General features: G+C 35.3%; 2 protein-coding genes across 3 annotated transcripts in view; both read left to right on the forward strand.

Moving 5' to 3' along the window:
- Window positions 1-1205: 1205 nt before the first annotated feature.
- Window positions 1206-11686, forward strand: tmem218 (transmembrane protein 218). 2 transcript variants are annotated; one of them, XM_056467607.1, is made up of 4 exons: window positions 1206-1285; window positions 1680-1813; window positions 1890-1992; window positions 9030-11686. In XM_056467607.1, exons 2-4 carry the CDS (start codon window positions 1704-1706, stop codon window positions 9162-9164), a joined length of 348 nt encoding a protein of 115 aa, XP_056323582.1. In that variant the 5' UTR covers window positions 1206-1285; window positions 1680-1703; the 3' UTR covers window positions 9165-11686. The 2 variants fall into 2 exon arrangements, with proteins under 2 accessions (XP_056323582.1, XP_056323581.1); XM_056467606.1 differs by lacking the exon at window positions 1206-1285 and adding an exon at window positions 1297-1420.
- Window positions 11687-23248: 11562 nt separating this feature from the next.
- The window catches only part of robo4 (roundabout, axon guidance receptor, homolog 4 (Drosophila)), a 35422-nt gene continuing 33280 nt past the window's right edge, over window positions 23249-25390 (forward strand). Inside the window, exon 1 of the mRNA XM_056467131.1 lies at window positions 23249-23575. Coding sequence (XP_056323106.1) covers window positions 23395-23575 — 181 coding nt within the window. The 5' untranslated portion in view covers window positions 23249-23394. The remainder of the gene's footprint in view (window positions 23576-25390) is intronic.

Here is a 25390-nt window from a genome sequence, read left to right on the forward strand (position 1 = left end):
GCTAGAGTTTGAAAGCTGACAGTAAACTTCCGGTGCAAGCTTAATGTGACTATTTTCAAATTCACAAGGTTGTTTTTACAGCATCGATGTTGTAATGTAATTACAATACATTCAGTTAAATAGACTTAAGCATTCAGTCTTGTTCAATTGTAAAGCGAGATGAAAGATCGTTGTAACCACTAGCGCCATCAGTAGCAACAGTCTAGTGCAGAAATTCCATTGAAAATACTGAGATAACACAATAATCTGTCATATTTTAAAGACATGGCGGGGGGAAATGGACTTTAATGCAGTGCTTCTGGTCTGATCTGAGACCCACTTCATATCGTATATCTAATAGGTAGTGAAGATGGCTGATTTTTAAAGAAATCAGACCTTAAAGGTGACAATTTTGTAATGGAAAGACAGTTCATTGGAAGCCCTTGGGCTGCCTCGCTGAATATTTAAAGTCTGTGTGCATATAGCCCATTCCGACCGAGGAAAGTTGAACATGCTGGCTAGTTTGTTATTTGTCTAATACATGATAATAGGCTACACTTTTTTATTTAAAAACTATAACAGATTCCTATTTTTATTGATATATGATATATATAATAAACTTGTATTTTTCAAATAAGTATTGTATTTTTTTGTATATATTATTTGTTTATTCTCTTTAGGAAACATTTTTGGTCAAAAAATGTGGTTATGATGACCATCCAACAAGCGTATCCAGCAAAATGTGCTTAAAATGCAGTATTAAAATCTCATAAATAAATGAAAAACAAGGTGAATAACTGCAAAAAGGTCCAGAGAAAAAAAAGAACCATCCCTCTTGCCAGGCTGGCTACGGGCATGATAGATCGAACAGTAGGCTAGTTTAAAAAAATCTTGAAATCCTGACTATGAAAAATATATATATTGAACAATAAATAGTGAGTAATAATTACCGCATAATGAAACATTGTGAAATATAGAAGGAACATAGAGGAAGCCAGGGGGATAAAGCAGTAAAGAAGAGAAAGAAAACAATTAGAAAGAAAAAAAATAACCGGCACAATATTCATAAAATAATAAAATACATTAAGTTCAACAACAAATACATATAAAGTAAAGCTTGAAATAAAATTAAAATAGTAAGAGTGCAAGTAATTCAAAATGAAGTACTGGTGTTACAGGGGAATGTAACAAGATGTTTTCCTAGCCCTGACCCATAATAAGTAATCATTAGAACTACAACTCCCAGCATGCTATTCGCAAGATACCAAAACCTGATTGGTCTGTTTAAGTCACAGGAAGATTGGAGGTAATGTAAACAGAAGCGGCTGTGTTTCCATGGAAATATTTTATGCTTTCTGCAGCGTGCGTTTTGTCGTTTATCAGCAAATTATTCAGAATTATGTAACGTTAGCTGGTTTTAAGCACTCGGTTGTTGTATGAGGTAAATACACTAACTAATTACCGTGTCCGTTAAACGTTAGCCATGGGATTAGTTTGCTAGCTTTAGCACGTAATGTCGATTAACTGCGGGCTTCCCGTCGTTTAGTTGTTAACGTAGTAGTTAAAATGAGTAAAAACCAGTGTAGTAATAGCAAATACCTTGCAGTTAGAAGCACGTAATTTAGCAGATTTAGCGTGTGCTTTTATCATATGACACTGTCTAAACTGTTAAAAACGTTAGAAATCTTCGTCTGGTTCAGGCACTGGCTGTGTGAGAGGTGAGGATGGCGGATGTGGTGCTGGGTGTTGGGACAGGTGTGTTTATCATCACTTTAATCTGGATACTGACTCTCGCGCTCACTATAATTCTGTCGCGCGCCACCGGCCCAACAAAGTAAGACACTTTTAGTTAACTCTGACAAACTCTTTTGTGTGGTGTGTTAAGTGATCACGATGTTATGTCTCACCAGGTTGGGTATTATCCCTGTAGTCCTTCTGGCACTCATAATCACACTGGTTTTAGTGTTTTTCCCGCGCGCATCTGAAGTTCCCGCCCCTCAGAGAGAAGTTCAGGTGAGTCCATCGTAGATTAATTAGAAATTCTTTATAGTAAGTATTGATTTAGACCTTCTGAAGTTAAACGCTGATATTATGTTGTCTAAAATGAATATAAACATTTCACATTTCTGTTAAGTTATGCACACAAAACAACATTTTATATTAAATTTGAACGATATGTCATGAGTAGCTTGCAAAATGAAACAAAATGTACATTTTACTCCAACACATAAATATAAATCATACAATCAGAGAAACTAAGGATTCTCAAGAAGTCTCCTATTTTTTTCCCATTGCTTTATAAACACTTGAAAAGTCCTATCAAGATATGGGTTTGAGTAAAATGTTAATAGTTGTTTTATTAGTGGATATACAATTACTATATTATTTTGTTACAATATTTAGAGCATTTTTTTTGCATTAACAATTCAAAATAACATTTCTTCCAAATATATACCACAAATAAATACATACATACAAAAGTCTTTTCGCCTATCCAAGTTTTAGATACAACAAATAATACCTTGATTTCTAGTTGACTATTTGGTACAAGAAGTGGTTTATATGAAAGGCAAAGGCCTCTAGATTATGCTTATACCAAAATTAAATATGATCATGCCTTGATTTTTAATTATTTACAAGACAGTAAGGTCTGACTTTGCTTAGACAAAAGTCTTGTCATTTAACAGGAATAATGTACAGTATAGAATATAAAGTCATGTGTACATTACTATTGTGTTTGACTCCCATGAGCTTGGAGGACTGCATCCATACATCTCTGCAATGACTCAAATAACTTTATTAATAAGTCATCTGGAATGACAAAGACAGCGTTCTTGCAGGACTCCCAGAGTTCATCAAGATTCTTTGGATTCATCTTCAATGCCTCCTCCTTTATCTTGCCCCAGACATGCTCAAAAATGTTTACTTCTGGTGACTGGGCTGGCCAGTCCTGGAGCACCTTGACCTTCTTTGCTTTCAGGAACTTTAATGTAGAGGCTGAAGTATGAGGAGCATATCCTGCTGAAGAATTTGCCCTTCCTGTGGTTTGTAATGTAATGAGCAGCACAAATGTCTTGATACCTCAGGCTGTTGATGTTGCCATCCCCTCTGCAGATCGCTCACACGCCCCCATACTGAATGTAACCCAAAACCAGGATTTTTCCTTCACCAAACTTGACTGATAACTGTGAGAGTCTTGGGTCCATGCAGGTTCCAATAGGTCTTCTGCAGTATTTCTGATGATTGGGATGCAGTTCAGCAAATGTTTCATCTGAAAAAAAATCTACCTTCTGACACTTTTACAAATGACCGACTAGAAGTCAAGTTATTATTTGTTGTTTCTAAACCTTGGATAGGCGACAAGACTTTTGTCAGGTAGTGTATATATATATATATAAATAAAAGGAAGAATTGTTATCTAAAATTGTTAATGCAAACAAAATGTTGTAAACAGATTGCTCTAAATTGAAACGTTTTGTTTTGAAATTAGAAAGAAATATTACCAGTCAACAGAATAACTAAAATACATAATAATAATAATAATAATAATAATAATGTTTAGCATTTTCTGAAAAAAATAAAAATTTCCCTAGAGCTACATACATATGTCTGAATTCTCCAAATTCTCTTCATGTGCTCATGGTTTCATAAATGGTTTATAACTTTATTGAATTCTGATCTTCATGCCTGAATGGAGTTTTAGGTGTACTGACTGTACACGGCATGTTATATTTGACAAAAGCATGCGCTGGTTTATCTCTCCTCAACAGCAGACAAACACAAACACAACAGCTTTTTCCCAAAGTCTGTCTTTGCCAAAAAAACGGCTCTCTGAGCTGCCAAGTCACCCTCTTGTCTGCACAAACAAACAAAAAAACCAAACCATTTACCTTTCAGTCTTCAATGCAGAAAAGAAACATGTTGACTGAATCAAATGTTCCCTTCAATCTAAAATGATTATATTACCTCTTGCTCACGGCTTGAAAAAGTTACTTTCACATTTGAGATCTTACAGGCTGAATTAACAGTGTAGTTGCAACAGATGTTCGATTTACAATTCAGATAGGAGGTGTGATGGGTAAAGCTTTCTGACGCCAAAAACACCTTTCAAAAAGTTTGTATTATACAAGTTTTTTTTTTTTTAATAATCCATATAATTTTAGTAGCATTAAGATGCCATTAATATAGACCATTTTGAGGGATGTAAACAAAAACAAAAGCCCCAATATATTTCCTGTTTTACATTTTAATTTCTATAGCCTCCGAGAATCCAAAAAGAGCCACATATTGATAAATAATGTTATGATATCTGTTTTAACATTAAGTTATGCCTCTTGTTACAGTTATGAAATACTTTGATAACAAGCAGGAAATGTTCATGGGTCAGTGACATGACCACATTGAAATGGTCTATAATATTTAGATTTAGTTTTTATAATTTTTTTAATTGGTTTGTTAGTAATTTTATGTATCCTATATGTTTATTATTACTATTTAATTTATTTCACTTTTCGGGTGTTTATAGATTTTACGTTTTTAAAGATTTTATTATTGTTTGTTTGTTTTCCCACCAAGTTACATTCCAATATTGGGTTAAAACAACCCAACATATTTTAGTGTAAGCTATTTTTTTTAAATCTATACAATTTAGCATTAAGATGCCATTATTCTACTATTTAGATTTCGTTTTTATTTGTTAGTTGTTTGTTAGTGATTTTGTGTCCTATGTTTATTATTGCTATTTATTTCATTTAATGTTTAAGATGTTTATAGATTTAAAGTTTTTATTTATTGTTTGTTTGTTTGTTTGTTTGTTTTCCCACCAAGTTACATTCCGTTATTGGGTTAAATTAAAACAACCCAGCATTTTTAGAGTATAAGCTATATAAAATAAAGAAATAAGTAAGTTTGCTTTTTTATCTATATAGTTTTAGTAGCATTGAGGTGCCATTAATATACAATTTACATTTTGTTTTTATTTTATTTTTTTATTTTATTTTTTGATTTAATTGTTAAGGTGTTTATAGATTTAAAAGAGTTTATTGTTTGTTTGTTTTCCCATCAAGTTACATTCCAATATTGGGTTAAAACAACCCAGTATTTTTAGAGTGTAAGCTAAATAAAATTGAGAAATATTATTATTAATATTTTTTAAATCCATATAATTAAAGTAGCATTGAGATGCCATCAATAAACTTTTTGTTTTTATTTTTAAATTTGTTAGTTGTTTGTAATTTTGTGTGTCCTATGTTTATTATTGCTATTTATTTAATACATTTATTTAATTTTTAAGGTGTTTATAGATTTAAAGTTTTTATTTATTGTTTGTTTGTTTCCCCACCAAGTTAGATTCCAATACTGGATTTAAAAAAAACTGCATTTTTAGAGTGTAAGCTAAATAAAATTGAGAAAATGAACGTTTTTTTTTCAATCCACATAATTTTAGTAGCATTGAGATGCCATTAATACACTCTTTATGTTTTAGTTGTTTGACCGATGTTTATTTTTGCTATTTATTAAATTTATTGTTTATTATTTTACTTCATTTTTAAGGTGTTTATAGATTTAACATTTGTAAAGATCTCATTTATTGTTTGTTTGTTTTCCCATTAAGTTACATTCCAATGTTTAATTAAAACAACCCAGCATTTTTAGAGTCTAAACAAACTACAATTAAGAATTATTTCCTTGGCAGCAAGTATTTTAGATATTTTAGTTAAATTTATTTAACATTTATTTGACATCAGGAAACCAAAAATAGTTTTAATAATAGTCATAATAACCCTGGTTTCAATCAATCTAGGAATGATATTAGGGTTTGATCTTTGGAACAACAGAAAGAAGATGCATTCAAAACATGATCTTCCTCAACTGATTTCTCCACGGTGGCTTTCATTTGAACCAAATTTCTCAAATAAGCATGCATGTGGTGCCACACATAGTGCTAACCTCTGATCTGTTCACCGAACCCATGTTACACTCGTCGCTGATTTGCTTGCAGCGGGTGTGACCGGATAACAGTTTCTTTTCTTTTTTTTTTTCTTGATAGGTGACACTGTGTTGTATGAGAAATGGGTAACCCCTCGCTGTTGTACAAAGGAATAATATCACAGTGCCAATTAGGCCGGCCCCAAACAGGAGCTCACTGCCGCACATTCGATGCCACATTAATAAAACATGGCCTCTGCTCTGTGCTTCGCTAGCCAGCTAATTGGCAAATTAGAAAGTGAGATGCGTTAAACGAGAGAAGACCGCATTCGCTGGAGACGGAGCCTCCTCCCACACACACACACACACACACGCACACACACACACACACACACACACAAAGACATGGCTCTGGCTGTAGTTCAGTGTAGGTTGTGGCCTCTCCCATGATTTAGGCCTCATACTCACCGTTTAGGTCCACAGGGATTCAGAATGTCGTTAGTATTCAACAGCCTGTTCAGCTTTAATTCTAACATGGAGGGAAAACACAGGGCACAGTAAGAGATAATAAGAAAGGCAGAGAGGTTTGGATTTCGGATAGTGTGCAAATATTTAGGTAAAGAATACATTTGAAGTCAGAATTATTAGCCCCCCTGAATTATTAGCTCCCCTGTTTATTTTTTCCCCAATTTCTGTTTAACGGAGAGAAGATTTTAGCACATTTCTAAACATATTAGTTTTAATAACTCATTTCTAATAACTGATTTATTTTATCTTCACCATGATGACCGTAAACAATATTTGATTAGATCTTTTTCAAGACACTTCTATACAGCTTAAAGTGACATTTAAAGGCTTAACTGGGTTAATTAGCTTAACTATGCAGGTTAGGGTAATTAGGCAAGTTATTGTATAAAGATGGTTTGTTCTGTAGACTTTCGAAAAAATATATAGGTTAAAGGGGCTAATAATTCTGACTTCAACTGACTTCAACTGTATGTGGTTATGGATATTAAGATTTTTTTATCTTGTATATAAAATATACAAATATAAAATATACAATATAATCCATCTATTTTACACGTACCCCCCTCCGTTATTATACTTATTAAAAAGATTTTCAAGCTTGAAAAAAAGTGGTTAGCACTGTCACCTCACAGCAAGGAGGTCACTGGTTTGGGTACCGGCTTTCATATTCCCCATTCCCCATGTTCGCGTGGGTTTCCTCCAGGTGCTCTGGTTTCCCCCACTGTCCAAAAACATGAACTCAAGGTGAATTGAAGAAACTAAATTGGCTGTAGTGTATGTGTGTGTGTGAATGCGAGAGTGTTTCCCAGTACTGGGTTGCAGCTGGAAGAGCATCTGCTGTGTAAAACATATGCAGGATAAGCATGCAGTTCATTCCACTATATAGCAACCTCTAAAATAGAGACTAAGCCAATGGAAATGAATGAATAAATAATTTTCATAATACATTTTATAATAGATTTATTTTAAATAATTTACAGAACTAACAAACACTGTTATCTTGTTCAGAGAAAAGCTGTGGTCACACTGCACTTTTCTCCCTATAGACTTCCATTCATACACGGGCGAATGCGTCAGACCGGAAATGCAAGCTCGTGTGACAAGTTTCGCAGTTTGCTCTGTTGCAAAGTTTAAGCTTGGTGAAGTCTGACCTGCAAAATCACATCACTTGACTGCTTAAGACCATTCGAGGATCAAAACATGACCTCTCTGAACAGAAATTTAAAATCTGGACCAATCGCTCGCTTTTTTATGTCTAATCATCTTGTTTAATATCGCCCCTTTTCACAGTGCTGTACCACAGAATTTCACATGCTCAGACTCGAGTTTAAGTGCAGCTTCACAGAGTATCTCATCTGGTATTTTTACATCAAGAATTATTAATTTGATCACATAATAAAAGTCTCAATTTCAACCTGAAATACTAATATTGATTAAAAATCTTTTAAATACATTTAAGTTTGAATTCTTATTTGATATATTTTAATAAATAAAATATGTTGTTTTTGCACAAATAGATCTTACATTAAATAATATAATAACATTAATTTGCCTATATATTTACTTTTTTTCAGAAAAGATATTTGAAACATTAGACACTTGCATGTAATATGCTTTTTTATTATAACTTTAAATTTATTTTGATTATAAATGATATATATATATATATTTTTGGCGATGCGGTGACGCAGTGGGTAGCGTTGTTGCCTCACAGCAAGAAGGTCGCTGGTTCGAGCCCCAGCTAAGTCAGTTTGCATTTCTGTGTGGAGTTTGCATGCTCTCCTTGTGTCTGCGTGCTCCGGTTTGCCCCACAGTCCAAAGACATGCGCTAAATAGGTGAATTGGGTGAGCTAAAATTGTCCATAGTGTATGGATGTCTGTATGGGTGTTTCCCAGTGTTGTGGCTGGAAGGGCATGCGCTGCGTAAAACATATGCTGAATAAGTTGGCGGTTCATTCCGCTGTGGCAACCCCTGATTAATAAACAGATTAAATCAAAAAGAAAATGAATGAATAATATATATTTTTAATCATGGTGTCACATTTTTAATTGTATATTAATTATTGTAAAGCATCTTTGGAAATATTCTTTCAATTAACATTTAAAGAGTTGTTATTATTTTATATATTCATGGAAATGGTGCTACTTTATTCTAGGTTTCCTTGTTAAAACAATGAAATATAAACCTTTTGTGAAGGTATGAATGTATTCACGGTCACCTTTGATTAATGTGTCATTTAATGTATTAATATAAACAAAAACTGTTATTGGTCCTACACTTTTAAACGATAGCATATATGTATGTATGTGTGTGTGTCTGTTCTTAGGGTAGTCTTGATTAAAACATGTCTTTGTAGCAGTTTAGTAGTGTCTTGTGTCATGTTAAAGGTCTAATTGGGTGTCTGATGTCGCAGTCAGAATATTTGACAAGAGTCTTGCTGACCTCTAGTGGACAAAAGCAGAACGCACCAAACTGATTGCATGTTCATTCAAAATATTAATGGAAACATCAAAGCCCTCATGCTTTTAATTACTTTCCAGTGACTGTATAATATGTTCAATAATTCACGCCATACGCCTGTGATGTTTTTCAGATCGTGGATATGTTCTTCATCGGCCGCTATGTGCTCCTGTCCTTGGTGAGCTTGGTGTTTTTGGCAGCCCTGTTCATGTTGCTGCCCTTACATTTCCTGGAGCCCATCTATGCCAAACCCCTGAGAACACACTAGACCACGAGGCTCTCTGTGCCAAACTCCTACAGATATCCCAGAGCGGGGCAGCCAACCTGGCAGCGTCCTCCATCAACGAGCCCTGCTTGAGATGAGAGGAGAGCAGAAGGTTCCAGAGCTTTTGTCTTCCTGGCCAAATCAAAGATGTCCACATCTTTCAGAGAGACCAGCACAGAGCATGTGCTTCACCAGTGTTTTCAGAAGGGCGTGGGTGGGGTGCCCTTGAAGGTTTTCATGTCCAGTTTCAAAGTTGAATATGTAATTGTTGAATAAATGTATATATATTGTAGAGCCAAGTAGATGCTTTGAGCCCAGAAGCAGTAGATCGAAGATTTTTTTTGGAAATAGGCTCATTTTACAAGTTCCCTAGAGTTAAACGGTCAAGTTTTACCACTTTTTGGATCCATTTAGCTGATCTCTGGGTCTGGAGGGAACACGTTTAGCTTAGCTTAGCATAAATTTAGAATAGGTTTAGATAATTTTCCTATTTAAAGCTCTTCTTTAGTTATATCATGTAGTTACAATGACATTATACAGCACCTGAAAATAGTCTTCAGCTAGGTAACAGTGCTGTTTAATATCATTGTGCCTGCTGCAGCCATGGTAGCAGAGTATCACTCCAGAATGGGAGTATAGTTCCTAGACATATCTACTATTTGTTTTCCATCTGTCTTGGTATACACAATGTAACAACTGAAGATCAAGATTATACATGCTAATCTTATTCAAAGATGTACAGTATGCTAATGGCCCGTTTCCACTGACTGGTACAGTACAGTACGGTACCGGTCGGTACGGCTCACCTTTATTAGGCTTGTGTTTCTACTGTCTAAAGGGTACCAAGGGTGTGGGGTATGACAGAAAGTTTCCATGAACTCTCACTCTAGGAAATCTCACTCAAAGTAAAGCTATACAGGTCATTCACATCACATTCACACGAGGAGCACTTCTCACAACACCGATGCTTCATACACATAAATACTTGTGTTCATTACTAACTTTTCTATAGACATGACTTGATTATAACTGCCGATCAATGACAAAAATAGCCTACTGTAACATCTGCAATTATATTAAATAAATAAATAAATAAATGCAATATATATGAACACATACAGACCCTTACAGTCTCCGATATGTTATCAATTACCGTAAACTACACACAGTTCAAAAACAACACGCAACATATAGCCTAGTCAGTACAAACCTCTCATCTGCATTTTAATCTTCACCAGCACACCTCTGTTAAAAAGTAATTCCCTTCATAATAGTCCAAAAGGCGATGATAAACCAGGCAGTTTGTTCATGTTTTAGGTTGCTGAAAGAATCATTTGCTCCTTTGTTTTTTCCGGCTTCGCCTTTGTTTTTTCGCGATTTACTCTCGTGTTTGTCCGGTTCAGAAAAGATGTCAGAAGCACTTCAATAATCACACGCACGTTATTATCATCAGCTCAAGAAGTTCATTATTTCAAATATAAACACAAGCGATCGCGAGTTCCCTGGAGAAAGTGAAACCACTCGCACTTTTAGACGGCCTCATAAAACAAAAACAGAACACAGCAGATTTTGCTCATCTTGGCTTGTGGCAGTTCATCAAGACAACGACAAGGTTTGTTTGAGCTCGGATCAACCATGGCTCGTTATTAAATGCATATAGTATTACGATGTAATGTCTCAGCTGTGTATTTAAAAATGGCGGTTCCTTTGTTTTCATTCTCCTGCTTGTGTATGCATGAATGACGTTTCTCTGTAAACCAATAGCATTCAGCTGCATGTCTAGCTACGCCTTTTGTTACCCTTTTGTTGTGCTAGGTACCCTTTGCAAAGGGTACTCAAAAAGTGGTATGGTACGGTTAGCTTTTAGGTACCTTTTGACAGTGGAAACGACCATAAAAGTGTACCGAACTGTACCGTACCATACCACTCAGTGGAAACGGGCCATAAGCTAAGCTAAAGTGCTGGTTTTAAAATGTGTAAAGTGAATGGGTTTTAAAATGGTAAAATTCAACTGTTTAACACTAGGTGACTTGTAAAACGAGCCTTTTCCAAAAAAAGAAAAGTGGCGTGTTGCTTTAAACTTAAAACTCATAAACTATTTAAAAAAGAAATAAATCAGAGTTCACAATTCAAGAATGGCCTCTTAAACAGTGTAGCTCATTGAGAAGAAGCCCTTTACTTTTTGGAGTGATTGGACTTGGATTGCTAAAACTAGGGAAAAAATACCATTATAATATTTGCAATTTTCAAAAGCGCATTATAGTAATGCGAGAGTACACCCCTATAATGCCAAAGTGCAAATCTTTCCAATCACAGACAGATTTCCTTTTGCTCTTAAACTAAACTAGATGCATGCTCTCGAATATAAAATTACTTTGTATCAATTTCTTCTGTAATTCAGATTTTAACTTTGTCTTATGTCTTGTGCTGGAATCAAATTTCTGTTTGCTTCAGGATTAAGTGTTTCCAAAAGCTGTTATATTCCACAAATGCCAATTAAAACGCTTCATGAAATCTTCAGAGTGAACTGCAGTATATCCTTAGATGATCAAAAATAGATCTTTAAATTAAATACAGCTTCATATTAATTTATAGTATTAATTAAACAGATCTTGGTAATGGCCAGGAATGGGGCGATTAGATGTTATGGAAATAAGAACGACCCAGTGTGTGCGACTGCATACTTGAAGCGTTTTCATAATTACTCCGAGCCTTCACACCATGAAAATCACATTCTACTTCTCTACTTCGTTAATTGGCAATCTGCAAACTCCAATTTCACTCAATCGCAGCTCAAACCAGACAAATTTCATTTTCTTGCTCCTATATTGACATGCTAATTTTGGCCTTATGGAAGCATTCTTGAAGACACTGTCTCACTCTCCGCACAATACGACAAAAGACGCAGGGAGCAAAGTTGGGCGGTCCGACAAAGCTTCAAGCTGCGCAAGTTGATTATTTTGTTCTTAACAAGTCGAATGCTCTGTGTGGGCCCTTTGTTGCCTCAGACGTTCACTTTCATTTTCATAAATCTCTCTGGGAGGCAGACTTCACGAGGGGAGATGGACGTCATTATTCCCTATTATTTTTACAGCCGTCTTGTACATCTACAAACTCCAAAGCCATTGCTGCAAGCTGAAATTTTATCCACTACAAAAAAAAGCCATAAAAAAGAACTTTCAACAGCCAGAATAAATACAGCAAAAGCCTCAACTTCTGAGGCATGGAAAACAACTGCAGACCAATTGACAGAAAGACTTATAGATGGCAGAAAGTAATCTGCTACAACCTGCTCTACCATACACCTGGCGCAATAAGGAGCAAGACGTGTTTGGCGTGATTTCTTGTTATTTTCAAAACAGCGCATCCTTAATTTTCATGTTTTGTGCAAATCCTTTTTTTAGTTCATTCATGGCAATTTGCATTTTTATTATAATGTTATTATTATTAGCAGTATTATTTATTTTATGCATATTTTTATTTTAATAAAAACAAGTGACGAAAAAAAAACAAGATTTGTCCACCTGTCCAGTTTTGGAGACGTATAAGAATAGGATGTGTGTTTGGATATAACCAGTGTTTAATTTGTAAGTTACAAGGTCACAGAACAGATCGGGGAAACAGATCTGGCATGTTACCAGATGAGGGAGAGGTGTCGTAGACGAAAGTGAAACTGGGGGCGGGGCGGGTTGTCGCGGACGAAAGTGAAGAGGGTTGGGGAGCCGTGGAAGAAAGTGAAGGGCGTGGCGGGGGCAAATCAGGGACGGGGTGGGGGGTGGATGGGGGGACGCGAGGAGGGAGATCGGTAAAATGAGGTGCCGAATCCGGCTTTTTCCGGCACAAAATAAGCCCTGGATATAACTCAGTTTTTTGACCATACTTTGTTATTATTGTTCATTTATTCATTTGCTGGAAATTAGAACTGAATTTAGAAATAGTTTTGAAACAAATCCTTGCGCTTAACAAACAAAATTAAATATGTAGGCTAATGGATGTCTTCAGTGGAGTGGAGTTTCCTTATCCACAAAAGTAAAGGAGTAAAAGTAAAGAGAAAGAGAAAGTAAAGAGGCCGAATGGAGGAGGCTCATTCTTTATCCTCGCGCTGCAGATGCTCTGTTTATAAGTTTTCTCGCTAGTGAAGCATTAATTTTTTCCACTTACAAAGTCCGTCATGTAAATAGCAAATGCGCCATGGCGCAACGCAACTGATTATCTTAAGGGGAATGGGAGATGAGACTTTGATTGGTTTAATGCTCAAAACAAGTTATGCTCAAAACACACCCATAATTCATGAAGAGAATAAGCACAACCCTGTTAGACCATGTGCCACGGCGCAAAGGTTATTTTTTCATCCTTAAAATAGCAAAAGTGGATTCAGACATGCCCTTAATGCTTCTGCGCCATGCGCTTTAAAATACAGCCCCTAATCTCCGGTAATCTGTATTGCAGACTGTACCTCTACCTGTTAATCATTGTGTTCTGTTTTTTATTTCTATACCATTTCTGTTAGTTGTTTGGTCTTGATTGCAATGTTATTTGTAAAATGGCATGGACCTTTGGCAGGGTGGGGGTCGGAAAGTGAATTTATCTTTTGTTCTACTGTAAATGACATTTGGAGGATTTTGTTTGGCCTCATGTGTAAATTCAATAAAAATGTATCCCCCCAAAACAGAAGCCATAAACAAACAATTAAATGTGTGGCACCAAATCAAACATGCCAATAATAGTCTGAGAGTAAATCCTATAGAACATTTGTCTGCTACAAAGCAAAGCAAGACAATTGAGATTGTAGTCATGTAGAAAATCCTGGAACTCATCCCATATACTGGTATATCCGGAGGTTTTTACACAGGGTAATTGTGGGTATGTGAGCAAGAACCGAGGCGAGGCCATGTCTCAGTTGCGCTAGCTCTCACCCCTCAGGTCTTCCTTGCGATCCTTATTTAAAAGTGGGGAGTCCGGCGGGACGTGCAGTGAAATTCCAACCAGTGCGATGAAAGAGAATCTAATGAATCAAATCCAATCCTATTAGTTCCGGCCCACATCGCAACACTGAGGCCTTTCTGCTTGCTGATCGCCGAAGATCTACCAGAGCTTGAGAAACGGGGTACCGGACGCATGGACTGCTACATGAAATGGTTTGTGTAATCAAACCCGAAGGATCACAGGCACATTGAATGGCGTCTGTGTGATCAAATAAAACACAACACACAGTAACCTCGAGGGTATAAATGGAAAAAAATCTAAAATTGAGTGTTTGTAGAAAGTTTAAAAAAGAAAGTATAGTCGGAAGTAGAGTTAACATTGCCTCGTTTATAATCATATAAACTAAAGAAAATAGAAATTAGGAAGTTGCCTAAAAATGGCATTGACTTATTTTGGTCACAATTTACAGTAAGGTTCATTAGTTAATATTAATTAATGCATTTACTAACATGAACAAACAATGAACAATACATTTACTACAGTATTTGTTCATGTTAGTTAACGTTAATGAAAATACAGTTGTTCATTGTTAGTTCATGTTAACTCACGGTGCATTAACTACTGTTAACAAGCATGGACTTGGATGTTAATAATGCATTAGTAAATGTTCAATTATGATTAATAAATGCTGTACAAGTGTTGGTCATGATTAGTTCATGTTAGTAAATGCATTAACTAGTGAACCTTATTGTAAAGTGTTACCTTTATTTTTGACTCCTTTCTGTTTCTTCCTAGTTGAAAGTGAGATTAACATTGCCTTGTTTATGATAAAGTAATAAAAATAGAAATATGGTCGCTCACATCCAGTGTTGGGTAAGTTACTTAAAAAAGTAATAGATTACAAATTACTGATTGCTACTGCAAAATGGTAATCTGATTACATTACTAATTACTTCATGTAAAAAGTAATCAGATTACTAATTACTTTACTTTGAAGTTACTTTTAAAACATGTAAAATATATCTATAATATACAAAATAATCTGCAGCTCTTTCAGTAATTTAATAATCATTGAAAAACACAATGGGAGCAGCTCAGGGCATGGGTTTTGACAGTATGATAACCTTGGATAAAAATATCACGGTGTGATGGTATTGTGATTACGGCTCTAAACTATGTTCTTTTTAAATGTCTGGGTAAAAAACAAAAAAATTTTCCACCTTTGAACACAATATATCTTATTTTGAGAAGCATTTAAAATACTTTGAAACAGTAAACATGTCAGGCCATGTCAGACTCCTGCTGTCTTCATTATCATCAGTTTCAAAAACAATTTGTTTACAATTACGATTTCTTTACAATTTAAAACCGCATCTTTGGATATCTTTACTGCTGAAGATACTGTTGTCCTAAAAACAAACAAACAAACAAAAAACTTAAATGAAAAAAATCTTACATATACCTTAGGAACGGTATAGCAGAAAAATTTGGTGGTTTTAAAATCTGACTTTTCCAAACCGCGGTATACCTTGTAAACGGTTATCGTCCCATGCCTAAGCTCGACATACTCAAAAGGCTTAAAGAGTTCTCCCAAAACTCAAAATTCTCTCATCATTCGCTTGTTCCAAACGCACTGCTGTGTTTGGGTGTTCTGTGTTTGTTTGAGGTAATTAGTCTACCGATTTTAAAATTTAAAAGCAATTTAAAAGCACATGCTTATTAACTGACGTTGCAGCGGGAAACATATCAAAACTATATTTGTAACGCAAGTAACACAATTACATTGACTTTAGTAACTGTAACCAAATTACACAAATTTAAAATGTCATTTGTAAAATAACTGCGTTCCTTAAGAACTTTAAATTAAATGAATTCCAAAGAACTTTCAACTGCGTTACTCAAAAACGTAATTAGAATACAGTAACATGTTACTGTGGAACGCGCTACACACAATTCTGTTCACATCCATTGGGAAGTTCCCTGAAAAATTGCATTAACATAAGAGATTAGCAATCGCTAATGTACCACTTGACTTATTTTTGACTCCTTTCTGTTTCTGTCTCTCCGTCATTTTCTCTTCTTGTTGTCCACATTGGTAGTGACTCTCTCTCTCTCTCCAGGGAGTGGGAAAAACGGTAGAACAAAGCGTCGGAGGGAGCTCGGCTCATTGGGAGTCTGAGCTGGAGGCTTTGTAGCGCAGCCAGCTGGACATACAAAGAGAGTAAGAAGGAGAGAGAGAGAAAAAAAGAAAGCAAAAAAGGGGGGATGCAGAGCCGGAGAGGTGTAAGCGCGGCCCAGGATATGGGTGTGAGTGCTGTGGATGGTGAGAGAGGGGGATGGATGGGGTGGATCCTGCTTTGTGATCCACTCAAGCAGAACTTTTGCCCTCACACCCCTGGCCTTCTATTCTCCAGCAAGCCCACCCTTCACCCCTCGCACCCCCGGCTCCATCCCTGAGAATTTTTTTTTATCTAATTGGGGTTCGATTAATTTAAAGTCCAAGTTCCACTTCTGAAACTGTCAGTCATAAAGAGATTTGTGAAAGCATCATTTTAATGTCTGTTAAATCTGGTTGGATGGAATACATTTGAAGTTTGTTAAAGGTGTGGGGTCAGGTCAGGTCAAATGTGGGTGCTGCTAACTGGATGTCAAAACTAATAAGATGCCTTGGTTAATTTACAGTTAAGCAAAAAGGTTTATGGAGTTGAAAACTCAGTGCAGTTAAAAATAAATATATTTAACCCTCTACTGCACGCATTATGATAGATCTATAAATTTTTTTTTACTGTTTTTCTTTTCTTAAAATGGTTTAACTTGAAGTGCTGTAAAAAATGTGCTGATTTTTTGGTGAAAGTTTTCTTTTTTAAGCTGTTTTATGATTATGTTGTCATATGGCAACAACGTCCAATAGTGGATCTAAATTAGAAATTTCAAATTTAAAACTTTCCTTCTAATTTTGTTGTTGGAAATGATTTAATTAGTGTTGCAGTATTATAAGCTTTAACACAGAACTTATAAACGACAACTTATACATGCTTTCCAACAACTCATTATCCAACAGCTTTCATTTATTCCATTCTTTTTGGCTGAATATTATTGAAAACAATCATAATATTGTATTATCACGTATACAACATACAGTAAATATAAATATATCCTCCAGTAAATATTATAACAAATAAATAACAAGTCTAGTATATCCAGATGCATCAGAATAATGTAGCTACTAGCTAACAATGTTTATATATTATACTATATACTATACTATGCCTGTCTTATCTGCCTCAGAGCTAACTTACTTGAACTGTCTACATCACTGCTCTTATCAAATGTCCAATCTGCATCCTTCTCATGGTCACTAAAACCCATCTCATCCTCACTTTCATCTGCAGGAAGAGCCAGATCTGTCCTTTTCTTGTTTCACTTACCATAGAACATGGTGGTGCTCGCTAATACATACACTATTGCAATATTGCACGTTCCACTCTTGGACAGTGTTGCCATTTGGTAACACATACATTTGATCGATTTACAAAAAACTACTTTTGAGTTGTGAATATGTCATCATAACTTACTGGAGGTGATGTCTCAGATTTTGTTGAGGATCTGACATAATTTGATCCTTTGTTTTTATTGATGTTCACATTTGCATTCAGCAACTACTCACAATAAACGCCAGTCTGTCAGAAATCGCGCTACAGAAAAGAACTGCATGTCATGTGAATTAACCAAAGCACATCATTGGCTAAACTAAGGTCTTCTCTTTCCAACAAACAAATCTGAATGTTGGTCTTAAAGAAACAGTAGAAGGGAAATGAACATAAATATCATGTTGCCATATGGCAACACCATGCGTTAGAGGGTTAACTACTGAAAAAAATTGTTTAGATTTCAAAATATAATTTTAATTGTTATTTTTGACTTTTTAAATTCACAACATAAGCAAATATTTGCTGTGATTATTTTTGTAGGAAGAAATATGTGAGGTATGTGCTGCACGACTGCACGACTGCATTATTTCATTTTGGTGCGTTAATCTTATAAACAATAACTCAAAAGGTCATGATCCGTACTCGTAGAGTAATTACTTACTTCCTCCCTCTCAGGGCTGTTTATAGTTGATATTTTACAGCAAGAAGGTTGCTGGTTTGAACTTCGGCTGGGTCAGTTGGCATTTCTGTGTGGAGTTTGCATGTATATATATATTCCTGCAAAAGTAGGTTGAACAAGCAGCAGAATATTTTTTTGTGTTTATTACATTAAAGTTGTCATGGGTAATTTTTTACACTTATTTCATATTATTAATAAATAATCATATTAAATAATGCAATATATATATATATATATATATATATATATATATATATATATATATATATATATATATATATATATATATATATATATATATATGTATGTATGTATGTATGTATGTATGTATGTATGTATGTATGTATGTATGTATGTATGTATGTATGTATGTATGTATGTATATATATATATATATATATATATATATATATATATATATATATATATATATATATATATGTATATATATGTATGTGTGTGTGTGTGTGTGTGTGTGTGTGTGTGTGTGTGTGTGTATGTGTGTATGTATGTATGTATGTATGTATGTATATATATAAATATATATATATATATATTTATATATAGTTTATATATATATATATATATATATATATATATATATATATATATATATATATATATATATATATAGCATTATTTAATATGATTATTTATTAATAATATGAAATAAGTGTAAAAAAATGACCCATGACAACTTCAATGTAATAAACACAAAAAAATATTCTGCTGCTTGTTCAACCTACTTATGCACAATGAGCTTAACACATTTCTTGAGATTTTTTTGGGACAACTTAATTGTTTATATTTAATTTAATAATATTTAAATGTGTTAACTTAATCGATTTGGTTTTAAACAACCTGAATGAATTGTGTGGAATCCTGCGTTTTTTACAGTGCAGTTTGGTATATTTACCTTCGGCCCATGGCCCTCAATCAAGTTTGGTTTTTGGCCCTTGATAAGAAAAGTTTGGGCACCCCTGAACTCATTCATTGCTTTTCGGCTTAGTCCCTTTATTAATCAGGGGTCACCACAGTGGAATGAACCGCCAACTGAAACACCCTTACACTTTTGCTTTCACACATATACACTTCAGCCAATTTAGTTTATTCAATTCACCTATAGCGCATGTCTTTGGACTGTGGGGGAAACTGGAGCACCCGGAGGAAACCCACACGAACACGGGGAGAACATACAAACTCCACTGGCCCAGCCGGGGCTCGAACCAGCGACCTTGTTGCTGTGAGAAGATCGTGCTACCCACTGCACCACCATGATGCCCCCACCCCTGAACTAAACAAAATAAATATTTTTAAGCTAATTTTAACTTAGATTACAGTATTTTCACTACTCAGGCATCCATTGATCTAAACATAATCTGTTGCACCCCTCTCTAATTCCTTTCTCTCTTTACAATGGCTGCTCATAAGACCCTCATTTTTTCTACCTATTTTTCCGTCTCTCTCTCCTGCTCTCTCTTTAGGAAGATTAGAGTGATCTCCATCTTCCTACGCGGAAGACTAAGGCACAGTTTAAGGGTCAGCGTGAGTTGGAATAGCCTAATGCAGGTCCACCCTGACACCCCACGGAGGGCTGAAGCGTGGCTTTTTTTGGGTCTTCACTGGGGTCACACAACATGACCCACTACCTGGCAGGGGGTACAGTGAGAATAGAGCACTGAACGAACAAGTGACTAGTGTTTGAAATCCAAGGTCATGGCTTTGCAACATGGGTGGTCAGTGAAATCTAAAATGGTAAACTTGTTAAACAAATAAAGCACTGCTCATTTCTCAGAAGCATCTGAATAGTAATGAACTTGCAACTCAGGTCTAGTGAAAAATGTGCAGTTAATTTATGTAAGACTATTAAAGATTAGGTTTAAGAGGTCGTTTTTAGGGATGATCTTTTTTTTTCAGTGGTAGACGAATAAACATGCAAAAATTTAGTATTTTATATATATATATATATATATATATAAAATACAGTGCAAGTACTGTATATTACAAATTAGAATTAGCAAAATAAAATTATGTTGACAAATTTAAATAGACACCGCACAGGACAAAATAAATGTGCTAATAAACAATCTAATTTACAAGAATATTTTAAATAAAATTAGCATGTTCATGAATCAGGCACTGAAATAAACTTTATGAAATGTATAGTGTAAAAGGTACATTATATTGTCCTTTGTAAAGTAGCAAAGTAAAGTGCAAAAAAAAAGTGCACTCTAAAAAATGCTGTTGTTGTTGTAACCCAACTTTGGGTCAAATATAGAAGAACCAGACCATTGGGTTATAATAACGTGTAATTTAAATGAAGTAACAAAAATAAATAAATAACACAAACAAAATGGACAAATTGTAATGTTTATCCATATTTCACCGAAATTTGGTTTATAACAACCCAACAACCTTTTTATTTTTAATATACAGGTGTTTGGGTATAAAATTGTTTGTGTTCACCAGTATTTGTAATCAATATTCTGGCCATTCTTTACATTTTAACCCAAATTTGGGTTACAACAACCCAACAAACTTTTTTTTTTTTAAATATACAGGTATTTGGGTAAAAAATGCTTTGTGTGCATCAACAATTTTAATCAATATTCTGGCCATTCTTACCATTTGAACCCAAATTTGGGTTACAACAACTCAACAACCTTTTTATTTTTATATATATACAGGTATTTGGGTAAAAAAATAATTTGTTGGTGTCCACCATTATTTTTAAATCAATATCCTGGCCATTCTTTACATTTTAACCCAAATTTGGGTTACAACAACCCAACAACCTTTTTATTTAATATACAGGTATTTGGGTAAAAAATACTTTGTTGGTGTTCACCAATATTTTAATCAATATCCTGGCCATTCTTCACATTTTAACCCAAATTAGGGTTACAACAACTCAACAACCTTTTCTTTAAATGAACAAAGAATTTTTTTACCAAATACCTGTATGTGTCCACCAATATTTAATCAATATTCTGGCCATTCTTTACAATATAATGAAAGCTGAATATGGCTATAAATGTCCAAACTAACAAAAGCATCGTGAACTAGTTCTGACTATAAAACAACTACATCATTGGCACTAGCTCCTCTTTGCGTGTTAATGAGAGAAGTTGTAATACTTTTAAAGCAGTTTTTTTTCTTCAATGAATCAAGTGACCAGGTTCGCAAAAACGATCTGGTTCATTCATGAATTACATGTACATTATACTTTGACTCACAGACACTATTACCATTGCATCTTATCAATGTGAACTTAACGGAATATGAATAAATGACCCCTTAACTTGACTTTCACTCACTCACTATCCTTCGGCTTAATGCCTGATTTATCAGGGGTTGCCACAGTGGAATGTACTTCCAATTACTCTGGCATAAGTTTTATGCAGCGGATGCTCTTCCAGCTGCAACCCAGCACTGAGAAACACCCACACACTTCCACATTCACACACACACTCATACACTACAGCTTTTTTGTGTTAAATTTTGTTAACCCACTTCACCTTAAGTGCATGTCTTTGGACTATGGGGAAAACCGGAGCATGTACATGAAACCCACGCAAACACAGGGAGAACATGCAAACTCCACACAGAAATGCCAACAAGCCCATCCAGGACTCGAACCAGCAACCTTCTTGCTCTGAGGTGACAGTGCTAACCACTGAGCCACTGTGCCACCCCTAACTTGACTTTATGATTTTAAAATATTTGAAAAATAGCACTTGAACCATTTATTTTAAGACGAAAAGCTCCATTCTCCATTATTCAGTCTCCATTTGTGTTGTCAAAAAGAAATAATATCATGCAGGTTTTGGCTGATATGACTGGTGGCAAAATATTCACTTTTGTGTCAAATATGTTTTAAAACTGCTGCAAACCATTCACTGACGTTGCTATTTACTAAAAAAACAGTATTGTACAACCTGTAATATTTCCATGTCTCACTTCTCTGGCTTACAGTTTTAAAAGAATTGGGAGGTTTGTGGAATTAAAGCCAGATCAGGTCAGGTCTGTTAACTCAGCATGTTTCTTCTGTTCCTCTGTGCTGAAACAGCAGGACTGGAGAGTGGAACACAAGACCAGACTGCATGAGACAAATTGCTTTCTCAGTCCCATTTGATTCCACCTCTGTGATGAGTGGAACACATACTGTGCACACCAAGAGGAACAAATTTCTCCTTTTTTTGCATTCTGCTTTGTGAATGATGAAAAATCTTTAAACATATGTGAACAAAAAAAGAAGAAAAGAAAGAAAGGAAATGGCCTGTGTCTCCCTTCATGCTGCTCAGTAATCAAATTCACAGAGGTTTCTGTTGTCTGATAATTGAAATGTTTAAGTGTGAAAATTGAAATGATCTCCACTCGGAGCGAAACGTCTTCACTTCGACAAATGAGAACGTTCCAGTCGCATTAACGATTTGGTCCGCTCACCTCTCCTCTCCAAATAAAACAGAAATTGTGTTGAGAAAGTGTGAACCTCAATCCCCCCCCTTCTACCAGACAAAAGCCACTCCTTTCATAGCCGACAAGCAGCCAGAGGCTTTGGAGAGGGTCAGTTTTGTTTGAAAACACTCCCTCTCTTATGCTTTTGAGAGAGTAGCTTGATGCAGAAATGAAGGGTGTCTACTTCCCCTTTTGTTCCACGGGCCAATAGCAGTCAGGCAATGCGTTTTCCACCGTTTGATGTTTTAAAGAGCCAAAGAGTTTGTCACTCTGAAGGATTTGATCAGTCGACTCGCAGACACTTGATTAATGGAACTGATCCCTTTCGGTATGGGAGATCCCCTTCGGTCCCCTCCCTGTTCACTCGCGGGCCTTGTTTTCCGTCTTTGGGACGTGCAGAACGAATGACACAGATGTTGTTGGAGGAGACAGTCCCCGTCCCTCTCCTCCTCTCCCGCGCTCCCAGCATGGGGCCTGAAACTTGTTTTTCAATCATTGTTTCCGCCAACTTCTTTCCCAAAAGAGAAAAGCGAGGCGAGAAAGAGGAGGGAGAGAGCGGAGGGAGCGCTAAATAAAAGAGGGAGGGAAAGTAAATACAAAGCATTTGTGGAATATAAAGAAAAAAACATTCTTTATAACAATCTCCCGATAATTTAGGACTGTGGGGAGAAGGGTGGACCACAGTTGGGATGGTGTAGCGGAGGGTGCAGGGCCAGAAGAGAGGAGATTTAGGCTGAAGATGCAGGTGTCTGCATGGATGTTGTGGGTGGCATGGCTGTGTACCTGGAGCGAGGCGGTACGTCAGTGCGCATGCCCACCTGACGAGCAGGTGACACAGAGGTCAGAGGGAAAAGGACACCTACGCCATCGTCTGATGCATCAGCGGGCATCACACAGAGACAGGGCCCATCGCAGGAAAGGTAAAACTAATGGCTTTTATTGGATTATTAAACTTATGCATTATGATATAATCATTTTTTTTCTCTCTAATTTCTTGACAAATGACAAAAAAGTTCAATATTTTTTGTTGCTTTAACTTATTTTAATAGGTTAATCAGGTTTCAACTACATTTTTTAAGTTATACAAAGTTCAACTTCACTTTTTTAGTCAGTTTCAATAAATTTAAGAGGGCGATGTTTATTTTTACAGTATAGTTTACTTTCAGTGAGGAACTTATCACCGCAACATTTACAATTTCTTTATAATTAAAAAAATAGCAATAATATTCAGAACTCAATGGTATTTTTATTCAGAAAGTAAAGGTTTCAGCATCCGCTTGCTCTGCGTATCAGCATGGGGTCCAGAGCATGAAATCAGAAAGACAGTGATAACTTGATAAACTCTTTTTTTACACTTCATGATTTTCACTCGTGGTCACTGCTGATTTCATTTACATGTGATAAATGTATTAAATAAGTGTGACGGTACCATAGTGTGTTGCATTTATATGCTTATTTGAAGTCTCACTGTTTAAAAAAAAAAAAACTTTAGGTGGTATATTTATGATATTATTCCCCTTTATTTTATAAATTTTTGTTGAATGCTTTCTTTAATTTTGAATCATTTTCTTGGCTATTATACATTTAATTATGTGTAAAAAAGAAAATTCACTCTTCTGAGTTGAACAATACCTATTTTTATATTATAACTTCCAACAAAAGTGATATAAATCATCAAAGAATATACAGTGCTCAGCATATATGAGTACACCCCCACACAAATCTCTCATTTAAATTTGTATTTTCTATAGGATGTTTTACAGTATTGTATTTGTGCCTATACATTAGTTTAGTCAGTACTAAAGCCAAATCTGGAGCTTATCTAACAAAATAACCTACTATAATTGTTAAAAAATTAGTAGCCATTGTTAAAAAATTAGATTTGTGTTCGAGAGAAATATTAAAAAACATAATGAAAATTAGTAAAAATCAAGAGAAACTATATACAATTGTTGAAATTTTCAATGTATTATCTTTCCATTTCTAAAGATGTTCTGTGACTAAAATATTATTTCAATAAATATATATGTTTAATAAATCTGTTTTGTTTAAATGCACCAATATATATTACCCATATTCACTGAGAAATGCATAAAATATTCATTTTCAAAAGGGGTGTACTCATATTTGCTAAGCACTCTACCTATCATTTTGTTTGAGCACAGTACTGTGAAGTTTATATTTTCAGCATAACAAATACAATTTTAACCACCTGTTACTTACAAAAGCATGCATTATTCCTTATTTTTCCCCAAATTTTATATATAAATATTACGTTCATACACAAAAACACTGTTAAGAAATTCAAAGAAACTTATGTATTAGCGAAACAGGCTGAGAAGTTACCTTAGGCACTAAATCAGCCTGAACTCTTTTTTTTTTTTTTGCAGTGCAGCTTTACTTCTGTGTTGTGGTATGCGGCCCTATAGTCCCACAGCATCTTTTGTTAGTCGCTGAAAGCTGCTGATCCACAGGCCATCAAGGCACTGCTCCCTGGATCAATATACGTGTCCATCAGTGTGGCCTGCTCTTTTACCCGACACAATAGACAGTTCTCTAAACAACACTTTATTTATATGTGCCTTTCGAGAAAATGAACTGCCGCCGCCTCTGCTTTTCTTTGCTCTCTTTTCTTTCGGGCTTTCAGTTTTCTCCTCTCCGTCTCACCCCCTCACCAACCGTATTTGCACAGTCTTAATAGTAATTGGAATTAGCAAGTGTTGCCCCTCAGTGCT

Source organism: Danio aesculapii, chromosome 10 (genome assembly GCF_903798145.1).
Source record: "Danio aesculapii chromosome 10, fDanAes4.1, whole genome shotgun sequence".
In the NCBI taxonomy this organism is placed as follows: Eukaryota; Metazoa; Chordata; class Actinopteri; order Cypriniformes; family Danionidae; genus Danio; species Danio aesculapii.